Below are 15,052 nucleotides of genomic sequence, written 5' to 3'. Positions count from 1 at the left end.
AGCTTACTGAGAAATTTGATGTACTTTGCGGCATAATCAGGTGTCAAACTGCCTGACCTTCACCTTCGAAAGCAACAGATTGTATAAAACACCGTGGTATCAGAAAAAGTACCAGTATAATGTTAAATAAAATACAGTGTACATATCAGCTCTCTTTTTTTAAACTCATCTATGTACAGCTTATTGAGAAACTTGATGCACTTTGCGGCGTAATCAGGTGTCAAACTGCCTGATCTCCGCCTTCGAAAGCAACGGATTGTGTAAAACACTGTGATATCAAAAAAAGTGCCAGTATAATATACAAAAAAATATATATTTTTACAGCAATTCAATGTGTACAAGTGAGATGAACCGCATCTGAGGTTCATGGTAAATGATCTTCTCTGAGGAGGAACTGGCGGATAAACTGCTGCGCTTTCCTCTTGGCAGCGACGTCGGGCGTGGCGTGGCCGGGAGGCGGCCGCAGCAGCAACCCCCCGAACACGCTGGCTGCAGGGAAAGCACAGGGACACACGGTGAGAGCCGCAATCCAGGCACCCCTGTCAGAGCCCAGCACACCCCTCTGGGAACCCAGCACACCCCTCTGGGAACCCAGCACACCCCTCTGGGAACCCAGCACACCCCTCTGCTGCCCCGGCTGTCCCAGACCCTGGCAGGGGCTCGGAGACCTTGGCACCAAGTCAAAAACATCTGTGGCTTCGATTTTAGCCCATGGAAAAAGCTGCCAACTTTTATCAGGAATTAGAAGCCACAAGGGTTTGAGTAGTGTGGTAGTTGAGTTAACACAGGGTGAAAAAGTAGAATTTTGGGGTTTTTAGACTAGGATTCAGGGGAATTTGGGTATGTCCTGGCCTTCTTCTCCTTCTGTCTAACGTAAGTGATAGGTATTGGCTGGTTATTGTAAACATAGTACACGTAATTTTTAATATAAAATGTAAACACCACCCTGAGGGCACACAGAATGCCATGGCCGACTTGTTAGACAGAGCTCAGCAGGTCAGAGAAAGAATGTTATAGATAAGGAAAAATAAACAACCTTGAGAAGCTGACCCTGTGCATCCAGACTCTTTGGCTGCACAGGCTGGGAAATGAGGACTTTTACACTCTTGGGGTCATCCCATCACCCAGACCCCAAGAGACCCCAGAGAGGAGAGCCTGGCTTTGGAGTGAGGCAGGATAAAGCTGATAATCCCCCATCTCAGGGCTGCTTTCCCAGACTCCGGCTTTTCTATGGGCTATTTGTTTCTAATAAAAGGTTCAAAGCACAACAAGCCACCACTGCACTGGGGTATGAAGGGTTGTGTTGCCCTAACTGTGCAGCCCCTCTGAACAGAGCATTATTTTGCTGGCCTTACCAAGAATATTCACATCCAAATGGTTCTTCCCCGAGTTCTTCAGTAGCTCTCGTAAAAATGCCATCAGATATTCGAACACATTTTTATGGCACGCTGGTAGGTCAGAGATAATCTGAGAAGGGGAAAACACCAACATTCACATTGCAGACACAGCAATGCCTTCCAGCTGCGCCTGCCCCCAAAACCCCCCAGTCTGCAGGTGCCAACAGCTCTTTATACCCAAAAAGCACCAGTTTCAGATCATTCCTATTAAGAGACGATTACTGAGAGCAAAACTGGGTGATGGGTGTAGCAGAGGCCAGTTTCCCTGCCCTCCCTCTGGCACTGGAGCTGGTCCCTCGGGCAGCCAGCAGTACCTGGCAGCTCAGCCCGTAGTTGCTGGCACTCTCCAGACAGGAGCTGTAGAACCTGCAGCAGATGACAGGCTCGGGAAGGCTCTCCAGGAACAGCAGCAGGGCCTCTGCCACTGAGTGGTTGCTGCCCACTGATCCAGTGGTTAAGGAAGAGCACAGCACAACCTAGGCTGGTCCTATTTCTGCTGAAACATGAATGAATTTTGGGTTAGGTGTCCCAGAACTCTGCCTACAGCTCAGAGCTTTGGGTTAATCCCCTGGCCTCCACACGAGTTGCTGCTGTTAGCAGCTGGGCACTTGCGTCATTCATTGACATCGCCAGGACTCAGCAGAGAATGACACAGAGCCACGAGGAAATGCAGAGCTCAGGTACCCCAGGAGGAGAGACAGCAGCTTAGAAACCTCAGAGTTTTGGCACTCTGGCATAGTGAGCCTTCCTTGACACCAGCCTGAAAGGATACAGAAAGTATCGTACATTCCCTTGTCCAAACAGTCTCGGATTTGCTCAAATTCAGATCTGAGGCCTGGCTGCTGAAACAAGTCCTCCTGCAAAGACAACCCTTTATCAGAAGAACAATTGTGGGTAAATAGAGCAATGTTGTTATAATCTGCCTGGGAAGTCTCTCCAAATTGGTGGTTGTCACCCAAGTCTGCTTGATAGCCGGACACTGCTGATGCCTGGGCACACAGACACGGGCACTAGCACCCAACAGTACAACCTGGGGCATCAGGACCACTTATCTCCATGGCCTGTGGCCAAAAACACACCCAGCTCGTGGTGGCTGCTATTACCAGTATCTGCTTCCAAACTTAACCCAAAGCAAACATTTCGTTTTGTGTTTCCAGTGCCAACCTGCTGGGAAGCGTTGCGATTCAAGTGATCCACCATCATCCACAGCTCTTTTGGGATGTCCATAGGCTTTTCATCTTGGGCAGGATCATCACTCATGTCTACTGGCATCAGGGTCTGAGGGAGGGCAGTGTGGGCAGGAGAGAGACAAACGAAAGGTAGCTAGCCAAGTTCTTATTCAACTCGGCAAAAATACTTCACAAAGCTTATACCTGAGAATTGAGACTTCTTAATAAAAACATACAGGCCTTAGCATCTAGTTTTAATGCTCTTGTGTGTTTGGAAGGGAATCTTGTCTTTCACTCACAAGTCTCCGAATGGATTCTGCTGACATGTCCTGGATTGGTTCCCTCATGTAACACAGTGTATGGATGGGAGAGCCAAAGCAACTTGGCAAATAGTTGCCTGTTATGGATAGAAAATAATCCTTCCCATTGACAAGATGCAAGACTAAGATATCTTCAAGTTTTTCCTCTCCAGAGTTTAAGCGAGTAGCTGTTGATTTATTAACAAACACCTCCAGCTCAACTGTGATCTCAGCATCTGCCAGAAGATGATAAGAAACCCACACTCAGTTACAACCAGCATTAAACCTACAGCCTGCAAACAGGCACAGCACTCTCAGAAGTGCAGAGGGAACTAAGCCAGAGCAGGACAATATCAGCAATAACATGAGACAAAAGGAGGAGCTCACCTGAGAGCAAGAAGCCCTTACTGGGATTAGCAGTCAGCCACTCCTTGCAGTAGGTTTCCTCATCTGGTTTGCTGATAAATTGGAACTGGCAGGGCACTTGGCCATTGCGGATTGTAATCCTCTCTACCTGCAGCTGCATGTATTTAACATCCTCAAAATGGATCTAGGAACAAATGTCAGTCAACATCATCAGCCGATTCCACCTTGCAGAGCAGTAATTCCTGTCCTGTGGTTTAATTATTAAGCAGCAAGACAACTGGATTAACCCCTTGCTGCCACCCCCCTCTCCTCCAGGAGTGCATAGGATCACATGTGCATACTCTGAGTGCCAAAGTCCCTTCTGTCAGGGGGCCCTTTAAAACAAATGCTGCCCTCAAATAACTACAATAAAATTGAGAATGAGATAGCTGTGGCCTCAAATGTCTCCTGGACTTATCTTTATAGTCCCAACACACAAAGCAAATGCTGGTTTGTGACCTTCTCCAGACCCCTACAATTTTACATTTTATGTTTGAAAGCACAAGTCAGAGCAAAGGTCACAAACCACCTTTTTACTTTCTCTCTTCCCACCTCATGGAATTGCACATCTTGTGTTTCAGCCTTGGACTGTGAATGGAATTCACCAGCATCTAAATAGGAGCAAAGATTCCTAGGGCTTGTAAACACAGAGCAACTGGAAGTCAAAATATTCTACTTTTTGTAACCAGACCCAAGGGTCTAGGATCCATCCTCTGCTGCTGGGGCCTAGGGTTGCTCAGTTCCTTCAGGGAGTGCTGGCACATGCCCATGCCCTACCTCTCTGCGGGACAGTGTCACCGAGGGAATGTTGGCATTCTCCAGCTTATCCAGGGAGCGCACTATTTCCTCAAAGGCTTTTCGGTAGAGCTCTTCATTCACAACCTTCACCTGAAAAGGACACACACTGCACCAGCTAGCACTGACTGTGCCTCTGCAGGACAGCTGGAACACAGCTGCAAACATGTAATTTGATTTTAGCAGCACACTAGGGTGTACAACACAGGGAATGGACAGAGCTGTTTGGAGCACTAATCTCCAAGATCTTCTCATGATCCAACAGTAAAGGACCTTGCCATAACTAACAAGAGTTACCCAGTCAGTACTAGGTCAACCTTTATTTTTCCCTCAGAAAAAATAAGAAGTTTAACAAAACACTCCTGTGTTTCCAAAGAACACTGCCAGATATTCAGGCTTTGTCCAGTTTAACTGCAGTATCATTTACACAGCCCTTGCTTAGTGTGGTCAACAATCCCATCTCTACATCTGATCCAGCCCACCTTTCAAGCCATTGTTCTCTGCAATGCCATAAAAGCAGGAGAGAGAAATCAGCAGCCAGGGAATGAGGTCAGCAGCGTTACTTCATGCAGCACTGACACACTTACCCCAACATCAAACACAGAGCTCACTGGCTTGTGGTCACTGAGCTTCAGAGCCATGTGGCTGCGATAGCTCAGCTGGGCAACCTTCTGCCCCTTCCAGAGGATCCGATCACACCACGCTGGAACACGACACTTCTCACTAAAACACAGGGCAAAAATCACCATTTCCAGGCACAGGGCAGGTGCAGTAACAACACAGAGCAGCACACTGCTCACCCAGAGATCAGGCTTTCCTGCCATGGCCTGGAGCTCATTCTCTAGCCAAGTGGTATTTTTAACAGTTTCTTCATACATATATAAAAAGTTTGAGTGTCTGCTGTGAGGTATTTCTTGCTCATGCTTTACTTCCTACTTCTTCAAAGGTGCAAGATACAATTAACATACAAAGCAATACTCAGGTATTTTTGACCATGAGCACCATGAAAAACAAAATCTCAGGCTCTACATTTAAAGTTTGCATTTATTATTTTCAATGACAGCTGCACAGATTTAATTTCTGCACTTGCAGCTGAAGTTCCTGGTTTGCTGAGATTAGAGAAGTTGCTCTGTCTATACAGTTTTACAAGAAGGGTGATTCTCTTTGAAGAACAGCACAGTTGACTCCACATCAACCCTGGCTGGTCTCACCTGAGCAGGTACAGGAGAGATCAGCAAAACTGAGATCTTAATAATTTAGCTTGGGGAAAAAAAAAACAACAAACTAGACAAAAAAATTAAACTAGCTAAAAGGATTAATTAACTTTGTTAATAAATCATATCTAACAGGAAGCCTAATAGGATTATTATTGGGAAAAAAATATTAGGAGTATCTGACAAATAGCTGTGGGAGAAAAACAACATAAATAGATGTAAACAGGAGATTAATTTTGGAGCAAAGGGAGAGAACCAGAAATAATCTCAGAATTGTTCCTATTTACAGCCATTAGACCTGCCATGTATTTTAGCCTTTTTTTTACTTCCTTCAGTAATAATATCAGCCATTTGTAGCATCACATCTGAGACAATCACTGTACCTTGTGTCCCAGTCATCAGAGCCAGCATCATACTTATATGTTGGCTGGAAAGAGATCTCTCCTTCTGTGAAGCCTTCAAAGGCTGTATTTGCCTTCATTTGCCTCTTCAGCTGCAAAAGAAGATGAAAACTTTAATTTTTGATTACCTCAAGCACAATTTCCTTATGGAGTAAAAGGGAGACACTGAGCAGAGACAAGGCCAAGGAGTCCTGTGGTTTGTACTGAGCACCCTCAGTGCCATGTGAGACATCAATACCTGGTCATACTGGCAAAGCTCTAGAAATGCTTTCTCCTCTACAAGCTGCTTCACTTTTGCCACATCCAGCTCCTCCAGACGATAGTTGAGGTCCCCCAGCCACAGGATCACACTGAAAGAGAACATAAATCACAATGTGCAGGGGCCTGAAGCTGCCCCAGAGTGCAGCTGGCCATGGACAGCAGCTCCACGCTGCAGCTCCAGAGCTCTCCCCATCACAGCCCCTCTGCTGAGCTGCTCTCATCAGGAATAACAACAGTGGAAACTTAAAAACCTTTTCTATTCTTGCCATAATTAATCACTGTTCTGCATGTTTGTCACTATCCCCTAATGAGTGGTGCTGTTACTGCTCCACGGTGACTGAATTCCACAGCTGGGGAAGTCAGTGCTTATTCCTGCCCCATCCCCACTTTGGCTTGAGACTAAAACAAGGCTTGGGAGAGCATAAGGTGACAAGTGACCTGTCAGAACGGTGTGGGTGAGCCCTGTCCAAACCAGGTAAAGCTTTTCTATGCCCTCACCCCCCAGCACATTCACAGAGTGCTCCCTTGCACGTGCCACGATTCCCACAGCCAGATGGGAAGCATACTCGTGTTTGCCAATAGTCAGAGGGGGCAAATTTGGATCTGACTGGCAGAACTGCATCCTAGAGCAGATGTCTTTGAAGTCCTGGTTCCTCCGCTCGTATTCCTCCGTGTGAGCTGCGAGGTGAGAATTCACAATGCACACACTGGTGTTGTGGAATTTAAACCTGATGGCAACAGCACCTTTGTTACCCTGAAAGAGAAAGGCAAAGACATTGGTCAGAAGCTTTTACACTGCAGGCGAGTTACTAGCAGTGGACAAGCCAGAAGACTTTGAGACAGAGTGTTTAATTCCAGAGGAAGGAATAGGCTGAAAATCCTAATTAGAGATTACTGCTTTGAACACTGGTGCACACCTGGCAGTTCTCTCTCACAGTGCCCTGAGCTGGCATGGGGATAGGACTATCTGCTTCTAGGGGCAGCCACAGCCCTTAGCTGGAGGAATAACCATTGCATCCAAGAGGGGAGCTCTTCCAAATCTCACCCCTTCTCACGCACAGTTGCTATTCTTACCATCCTCCCCATGATTCCAGTTCCCACAGTCTCAACTTCCACCTCAGAGATGTTGAGAGCAAGTTCTGCTTTCACATACAAGAGGAGCATGATCCCCACCAGCCGCACAAGTTTCACCTGAAAAACAGACCCTGGTCCATTCAATGCTGTAATGGAAGAGGTTTGCTCAGAGAAGGCACATCCATCCATAACCTGGGCCACCAAAGAGGAAGTTTCAGCATCATCCATTGCACCAGCAGGGCTCACAGTGCACAGGCCCCCAGCAGCACAGCCCAGGAAGGAGCTGGGAGCAACATCAGTGAAGGAAGTTGAAGCCCAAAGCAAGAGCTACAGCACAGACATAGGCTCATGGAAGGAAAATCTCTTCAAAAGAGACAAGAGATGAAGCAGACCTATGGGGCAGGAGCTAAAACAAAAGCAGTATTCCTACCAAAACACCTTCACAATTCATTCCACCATACATTGTAGGCAGACATGGAAGAAGGTACAGAACTTTCTATTCTCCTTCCCCAGGACAGCAGGAGCTCCCTTTAAGTGGGGAAGCCTGGCTCTGTTTCCCATCCTGCCCCTGCCTCAGCACCCTGCACAGAAACAGCACCTATAAACCTGCACAGCCTCTGAAGACACAGCCATTGAGAAAAAGAGAAAGCAAAGGGAAAAGAGAGCCAAGTGGAAAAAGGTTTCGCACTCAAACCTCCCCAAAAGCCACATTTACCTTTGCATATTTGGCATCTGGGTGAAGACTATCAGTTACAGCTTTAAACCATTCTTCTTCCTTCGGTGTGTCATTGAAAAAGAAGGCTTCTTTAGTCAGATCAAGCTCCTGGAAACTGTGTTAGAGGAAGGAACCCATGGATGCATGCACTTGTTTGTAGCTCTCCACCCCCTTCTCTGGGAAGGAACTAAATCAGCTTATACTCACTAAATTTATAACTGAAAACTCAAATTCAGTTGTGCTGATTGTAGATGTATGTCAAATGTGAAGCTAAATTACTGTCATTATTACATCAAATGGCATTAAGGATTTTGTAACAATGAGAGGCCAAACCCTACCAGACCAACAACCCTTACAGGCTGTGGACACACCCTGCTTGGAGCTGTGCGTGCTCCACCAGTGCCAACATTCCCGAGGTGTCCTGGCTGAACTCGGGGTGACAGCTCCTCCTGCACAGCCCAGCTCAGTGGGAAGGGCCAGGGACAGACACTCACCCCACGCAGTAAATGTCTGGAGGCTCAGCATCACACCTCAGCCAAGGCTGGAGGCTCTCTGTGGGTGACTGACCATTCACGTTGTACGTCCCCACAAAAACCCTGCAAAGACAGTGACAGAATCCCAGAGCTGCAAACTGCAGAGCTCAGGAACAGCACTGCTATTAGCCAGGTAAATAATGTTCTATATACCTAATGTGTTGCCAGGGAAAATTAAGAAAGGTGACAAATGACAGATGCATTTTTACATTTTTTAAATTGTTACACACAGATACAAAGTGTTAAAGGAAAAACAAGACTAAGGCTGTAGCTGTGCAGTAGCAGCTTGAAATGATAAATTCACAGAATGAGATGCATAAAACAATTTCAAACAGTAAAGTTTTGGTCCTTATTATATATTTCACTCAAGCTCTTTCTTATAAGCTTATTGGAACAGCTACATGGATAAACAGTGGAAAGAAATGGAGAGGAAGAAGGCTGGAGTGCACAGAGCTGATGTATTTCCAGACACTATCTAAAATAAGCACAGAAAAAGAGTGATTTCACAAGAACCATGAGGTAAGTCTTGACAGAGACATGAATGAAATTCTGCTTTGCTCATGTCTAAATGTGGAAAGAAAACTGTTCTGGAAAGTATGGATCATACTTTTCTACAGAATTTCTTGTTTGTGGGAACAGAGGATGAAATAACAGATGAGTTGTTCTGACAGCCCACAAAAGTAAGTTCTTCTCAGGAATGATCATTACCTGTAGTTCTGGATGTGTGTGTAGGAGTCCTCCTTTTGTACAAGCTGAGATTTAACAATAGTATCTCTGAGTCCAAACTTTGGTTCTGATAACATTGAGGCCTTGTTCGAAGCCATGACACGGGAGGCCCGAACCTGTTCAGTTCTCACTTCAGACTTGAGTTTGCTTTGCCTGCAAATGAAACACAGATGAAGCCCAGGCTATCCCCACACCCTAACTAGCACATTTCTGCCACCAAGGCCTTAATTCACATTTTTCTATCTGTTCACTAAATACAGGTAACATTTGGGATAAGCCAAGAAGACTGAAAAGAGCATTTCTTAGCAGGGTTGAGATCTCCAGACAAAAGCAATTTAACTAACTAAAACAACAAATGGCTTTCACCATCCTAGTGCAGCCTGTTGATGCAGGGCAGGCCTTACTCACACCTGAAAAATGACACAAAACCTGTACATCTTCCCTGCTTACTGGATCAAGGAGAGGGAAATTTCATCTCCCTCTGCCCCAGCCAGAGAATGAAGCAATGTGTTTGTTTACAAAACCTTCTGGTGGAAATATTCCAATTCTGCCCAGGGTGGGTGAAGGTAGAGGTGGTTTTACTTTGTGTCTCCTGGCTCTACAAACTCCTTTTGCAAAGGAATAATGCCACAGCTTGGAAATTCCCACCAGCAACTGGATGGTATAAATTTAAGGCCAGCAACCTGCATACCAGTGCCAAGGACAGCACACACACTGACTCTGAAGGATTTGCATCAGGGTCCACAAAGTCCTGGGAACTGGAAAATGAAACTGCAACATTTTAAGAGTGTATCTATGAGACACAGTGGCTCTAAGCCAAAATTCTGAATTCAAAATAAACACTACTAGCAGGTCCTGTCCCACTAAACAGCCAAAATATGCCCAAACAGGGAGGATTGTAGGGAGAGGGCGTGGAATGAAATTTCCACTAATGTTTTGACAGCATGCTTATGCTGAACTTTTAATTAGAACCTGCAAATTCTCATCTCAAAAAGTGGCCAGCTTCTACTCTAGAGCCCCCCACCTGTGTGCACTGACCTGGGAGTGCCTCTGTCAGTGCTGTCATGGCTGGAGCTCTGACTGACTGCAGCTTTTTTCCCATTTTGTTTGACACCTTCAGAGCCAACCGCTTCTGGAAAAAAAAAATCAACCAACAGAAAGTTTCACTTTAAATCACTTTAAACACAAATTGTTCTTCCATTTATCAACGTGCTTATGTAAACAATGGCAAAAATCTGTGGGCAGAAAATAATTTAGATTTGTGTGGAAAAACAAAGTAGCCCACAGTCTCTCTTTCAGTTATTTGAGAGATTCAGCTTACTCTGACCCAAGTGTTGTGTGATGACGCAGCTTCCCTTGCAGAGGAAGAAATGACAGGAGCCACAGAGAGCAGCACCATCCTCTGTGGGAGCACTTGCTGCTGGCTCTCCTTTACAGCTAAGCTGAAACAGGACTTAGCAGCACAAAATCCAGGGCTTTACTCCAGGAATTTGAAAAATTTATGTTAATAGTAGATTTTTCCTTTCTGAAGCAAGACAGGAAGTACAAAGAAAGGGGAGAAAAGGGAAACAAACAAACCCCAGAGTACCATTTAAAGAGTTTCTACCTATCTGCAAATACCCAGCAAGGCACAGGTGTCAGGACACCTCGAGGGCCACAAAGAATCACACCAGGGACCCACTGAACCTCAGCAGAAACATCTGCCTCAGTGCAAACTGCTCCTTCCTAAAGCAGTAACAGGGCTGCTAGCACACCAGTCAAACTAACCACAGCAGTGACACTAAACACACCACACTACCTTAGCAAAATTTGACCAGCCTTTCAGCATTTTGTTTCAGTTACAATATTCTGCTCCTACAAGTTGCAAAATAACAGTTAAAAAAGAGGATTCTGGGGGAGGTCTCTGTGTTTAAGATGCAAAACCAGCAATCTTAAAATCATGCTCCTTAGCACACAAATCTAATGATGATGCAGAAATTGTTAAGACTGTTGGATTCTAGGCATTCAGCTGAGCTTCTCCTCCAGTGAACACAACCCAGAAAAAAAATTAAGATGTTACTGCTGTCACAGAACATTCTGCAGAACACGAGCACAAAACAGAAATAGAACTTGCAGTACTTCACCCAGGCCCTCAGGATACAAACCAGATGACAAGAAGTGGCCAAATTCTCAGCCTGGATAACCTCCCCTGCCCAAGAGCCTTCTGAGAATAGACTGTGTAAGAGGATTTATCAGAGCCTGGATGCAGAAGAGCACGACAGAAACCTCACTGCAGATCACACAGCTCAAGTCAAGCAGAATTGGCCAGGAGCACACCGGGAAGTGTGGGCCCAGGGACTTGGGACCCAGCAGTTTCTCCGTGGGCATTGAGAACTCAGTTACTGCTCCTTGGACCTCTGCAAGCTTCCCACCAACAACCACGCAACATCCCTTGAGAGTGAGTGACAGGAACCAACCTGAACCTTCACCTCAATGGACAATGGTTACTTTTGTGCCAAGAAAAGAGCACATTCCCAGGCTTTATTACCTGCATGGGTCTGTGCCACTCTCCACTTTCCATTTTGATTGCAGAATGGAAAGATGTGTGAGCCTGCTGCTGTCACAACTGCTACCTGATCCAAAGATCAGAATTACACATCACACCTTGCATTCTAACCTCATGGGCAGAAATCAGCTTTAGCTAGGATTTTCCTAAGAAAGAGATTAGCTTTGGAAAAGGGCTGTTTCCTTAGATATGTTTACATCTAGCCACAGATTCTGTAGCCAGAGGGATATATATGGTAGCACTCTGAAATGGAATAATGACCTTGTTCGATAACTGAACTGAGCACAGAAATACAGAGCAGCATGCAGAGATCACAGGAGCTCTCAATTGCACAGGATTTGCAGTTAGATGAGATCCAAGCAGTAATAAAGGCATTAATGTAAAAAATGTGCAGTGACATTACAGAACAGCAGGGAAATGTATAATATCTCCTGGATAAAACAGGATTCATGCTTAGCGTCCAAAGGGGAGAATTAAATCAAGGGGAGCAGCCCAGGGACAGCAAAACGCCAACATTCAGCTTTTGAACCGCACACTGACTTCCAGGAACTGCTTCAGCTCGGAATCTCCTCAGACGAGCGCTCTGCGAAGGGGGAAACGCCGCCGAGCCCCGGGAGCGGCGGAGCAGCGGAGGAGGCGCCGGAAGAGCGGGGCCGGTCCGCGGGGCGGGCACCGGGCGGCAGAACCAGCGGCAGAACCGGCGGCAGAACCGGCGGCAGAACCGGCGGCAGCTCCGCCACGGAGCGCCCCGGACCGCCTCCCGGGCCCGGCCGAGCTCCGGCTCAGCCCTGCCCCGGCCTCGCCTCCCCGGGCAGCGCGACCCCCATCCACCCCGGCGGGTCCCCGCGCTCACCTCGGCGGGGCCGCCCGCCCGCGGACATCGCCGCAGCTCCGCGCCCCGGCCCGGCCCGGCCCCAGTGCCCGCCCCGATCCGCCCCCGGCCCGGCCCGCCCCGGCCCGGCCCGATCCGCCCCGATCCGCCCCGGCCCGCCCCGATCCGCCCCCGGCGGAGCAGCCGCCGCTCCCGAGCACCGGGCGGGGATCGCTGCCGGGCCGGTTCAGCGGGGACAGGCCAGCGGGGACGGGCCAGCGCCGCTCGTCCCCACGCGGGAGCCACGGGCGGAGCGGCGGCGGCACCGCCGGACCCGGTGGCCCGAGGGAGATCCCACCTGCGCTGCACCTGCTGAGCTCCTGCAGGAACGTGCGCGTCTGCGAGCCGAAGGGCAGCTGCACCGTCAGCCCGCCGTCTGCCGAGGTGATCCGGACAGTCACGTCCGAGCCTGCGACACCGGGAGAGAGAGCTCCTGCGGGTCCTGCTGACAAACCTTCACAAACTGAGCGTGTCTCCGCTCTAAAACGGCGCCTGTGCACAGGCACGCAGCCTTTGGCAACATCTCCCCATGCCTCCTAACCACGTTCCTTTCCAAAGTTTTACATGAGAATGCCACGTAAAATATAAAAATTTATAAAAATTTTTATTCTGCTTGTTCAGGGACAATAATTAATCTTCCAGCAGCAGTTTAAAAGCATATGAAAAATTAGTTCCCTCGGTTGAATGGGGCTGACAATGGCCAACAGCATGGCAACTGCCCCAGGAGCCACAGGACACAACCCCTCCCCAGCCAACTCCCGTGGGGCCAAGAACCCCCCAGTCCTGCCCCACTGCATGCAGCTGGCCCAGAGCACCCGTAATGCAGGCACTAAAGCAACCACAGGACTCACCAATGACGTGAAGGTCACTGTCGAGTACAACTGCAAAAGTAAGACAAAGTTCAGTTGAAAGCTAAAGCAACAGATTTGCAGACCACGCTGATCCGTCTCCAAACTCCAAGTGCTCCCTGCAGGAACAGAGGCAGGCAGAACAAACCTGCTGGGCAGGGGCTGTGGCTGGGGCCAGGGGGGACATGGGTACTCTGGTCCTCACAGGGCCCTGCCAGAAATGCCACGTGGTGCACAAGTTTCCCCAGAGATAACAAACTGTTAAAAAACATGAAGGCAGAATAGATTGCAAACTTCAGGAAGCAGGACAGCAGAATATGGGCACCAAACCCCTTCATCCCATTCTTTGGAACTGGCCACTGAGCCACCACAGTGTGTCAGTACCTTCTTCCACTGCAAACCCATCTGTGATGGGGATTATTCTCTCCAGCCAGACGTCCTCAGCTGTGATGGCCATCCGCCGGTGAGTGTACACATAGATCCTGCAAGCACAGAGCAGACACGGAGGCAAAGCCTCCTCAGTTCTGGTACATCTGCACACAGACCAGCACGGACCCCATCCCACCCAGCAGCACCTGCCAGCACAACCTCATGCAAATCCCAGAGTAACTCCTCAACCAAATGCCCACCCACCTGCTCACCCATCACTTAAATAATGTGTTCATATAGGCGGCAGAGCAGAGCAGCTCATGGGCCTGGGGCTTCTCACTGACCACCCACAATGACATCAAGGCACCATGCCTCCAAACTGCTAAGGAGCTAAAGCATCCTGGTGGGAAGCCCTTGGCATGGGAGGGGGTTCTCAGGCCCCTGAGAGACCCGCTGAGCTCTCTCGGACGCTCTCCCTGCCCGCCCCGCGCTCCGGTACCCACGCGTGCTGCCCGCGGCGCTCCACCAGGCCCAGCAGCCGGCTCTCCACGCTGTGCCCCGCGGGCAGGAGGCCCTGCACCGCCTGCGGCCGCGGTCAAGGAGCCGTGCACGGCGGCGGGAGCGGGGATCGGTGCGGGGCATCGGCGGGAGGGAGCGGGGACCGAGCGGGGGGAGCGCGGCGGGGACGGCGGGAGGGAGCAGCGGCAGCAAACCGGGGAGGGACGGGGACAGAGGGAGGGGGCAGCGGCAGCAAACCGGGGAGGGACGGGGACAGAGGGAGAGAGCAGCGGCTGCAAACAGGAGGGAGGGGACGTGGACAGGCCGGAGGGAGCGGCGGGGCCAGCGCGGAGCTGGGAGCGCGGCGGCACCGCGGCCCCGGGGCCCATCAAAGGATACGATCCGGCAGGTCGCCCCCGCCGCCAGGCTCTCCTGGATGGCCACCGACTGGTCCATGCCCGGGCCCGGCACCGGGGGCTGTCCCGGCGGCTGTCGCGACGCGATGAGCGCGGCGGCCGCGGCTCCCCCGGCGCGGCCGCTCCGTTATCGCTCCGCTCCGGGCCCGGCGGAAATAAATAAATAACGGGCCGGGGAGCGGCGGTGGGAGCGGAGATAACGGGCCGGGGAGCGGCGGTGGAGCGGTCGGGCCCGGCGGGACGGACGGGGGAGGCACGGCCCTGCCCGCCCTGCCCGGACCGCACGCCTCCCGGAAGGAAAGGGGGACTGAGAGGGGAACCTCTCGGGTCGGCAGACATGGGAAAGCACAATTTCCACGGAAAATCGCCAGATGGTCTTATTTTCAGTAGGCACCTGAATTTTTTTTTTTTTTTTTTTTTTTTTTTGTTGAATTTCAAGACGACTCAGCACAACAGCCGTTATTCTTCAGTTAACGCGGAGTGTGAAGTAAAATATGACCAGAGCCTTTTGCACTG

General features: G+C 49.5%; 1 protein-coding gene across 3 annotated transcripts; it reads right to left on the bottom strand.

Moving 5' to 3' along the window:
* Positions 1-294: 294 nt before the first annotated feature.
* Positions 295-14,783, bottom strand: INPP5B (inositol polyphosphate-5-phosphatase B). Of its 3 annotated transcripts, XM_030290215.4 has the most exons (22): positions 14,520-14,783; positions 14,126-14,205; positions 13,638-13,735; positions 13,257-13,286; positions 12,704-12,814; positions 10,028-10,121; positions 8,972-9,142; positions 8,225-8,326; positions 7,731-7,845; positions 7,016-7,132; positions 6,508-6,695; positions 5,919-6,030; positions 5,663-5,772; positions 4,653-4,788; positions 4,048-4,158; positions 3,253-3,415; positions 2,866-3,101; positions 2,562-2,675; positions 2,170-2,254; positions 1,712-1,839; positions 1,356-1,467; positions 295-489 (listed from the first exon to the last, which is right to left on the bottom strand). In XM_030290215.4, exons 1-22 carry the CDS (start codon positions 14,574-14,576, stop codon positions 365-367), a joined length of 2,595 nt encoding a protein of 864 aa, XP_030146075.4. In that variant the 5' UTR covers positions 14,577-14,783; the 3' UTR covers positions 295-364. The 3 variants fall into 3 exon arrangements, with proteins under 3 accessions (XP_030146075.4, XP_030146077.4, XP_030146079.4); XM_030290217.4 differs by lacking the exons at positions 13,638-13,735; positions 14,126-14,205; positions 14,520-14,783 and adding an exon at positions 13,402-13,622; XM_030290219.4 differs by lacking the exons at positions 12,704-12,814; positions 13,257-13,286; positions 13,638-13,735; positions 14,126-14,205; positions 14,520-14,783 and adding an exon at positions 12,388-12,466.
* Between the last annotated feature and the right edge of the window lie 269 nt (positions 14,784-15,052).

Source organism: Taeniopygia guttata, chromosome 23 (genome assembly GCF_048771995.1).
Source record: "Taeniopygia guttata chromosome 23, bTaeGut7.mat, whole genome shotgun sequence".
NCBI classification, from domain to species: domain Eukaryota; kingdom Metazoa; phylum Chordata; class Aves; order Passeriformes; family Estrildidae; genus Taeniopygia; species Taeniopygia guttata.
The sequence above is the reverse complement of the archived record's forward strand: the minus strand, read 5'-3'. Positions and strand labels throughout refer to the sequence as shown.

What these genes read in the sequence shown, in the direction of transcription:
- INPP5B (XM_030290215.4), bottom strand. Translation starts at nt 14,576, where the DNA reads ATGGACCAGTCGGTGGCCATCCAGGAGAGCCTGGCGGCGGGGGCGACC. An exon ending in CAGAATCCATTCGGAGACTT is followed by an intron (nt 2,676 to 2,865) that starts GTGAGTGAAAGA and finishes GCCCTCCCTCAG; the next exon opens with ACCCTGATGCCAGTAGACAT. An exon ending in ACTACGGGCTGAGCTGCCAG is followed by an intron (nt 1,468 to 1,711) that starts GTACTGCTGGCT and finishes TCCCCTTCTCAG; the next exon opens with ATTATCTCTGACCTACCAGC.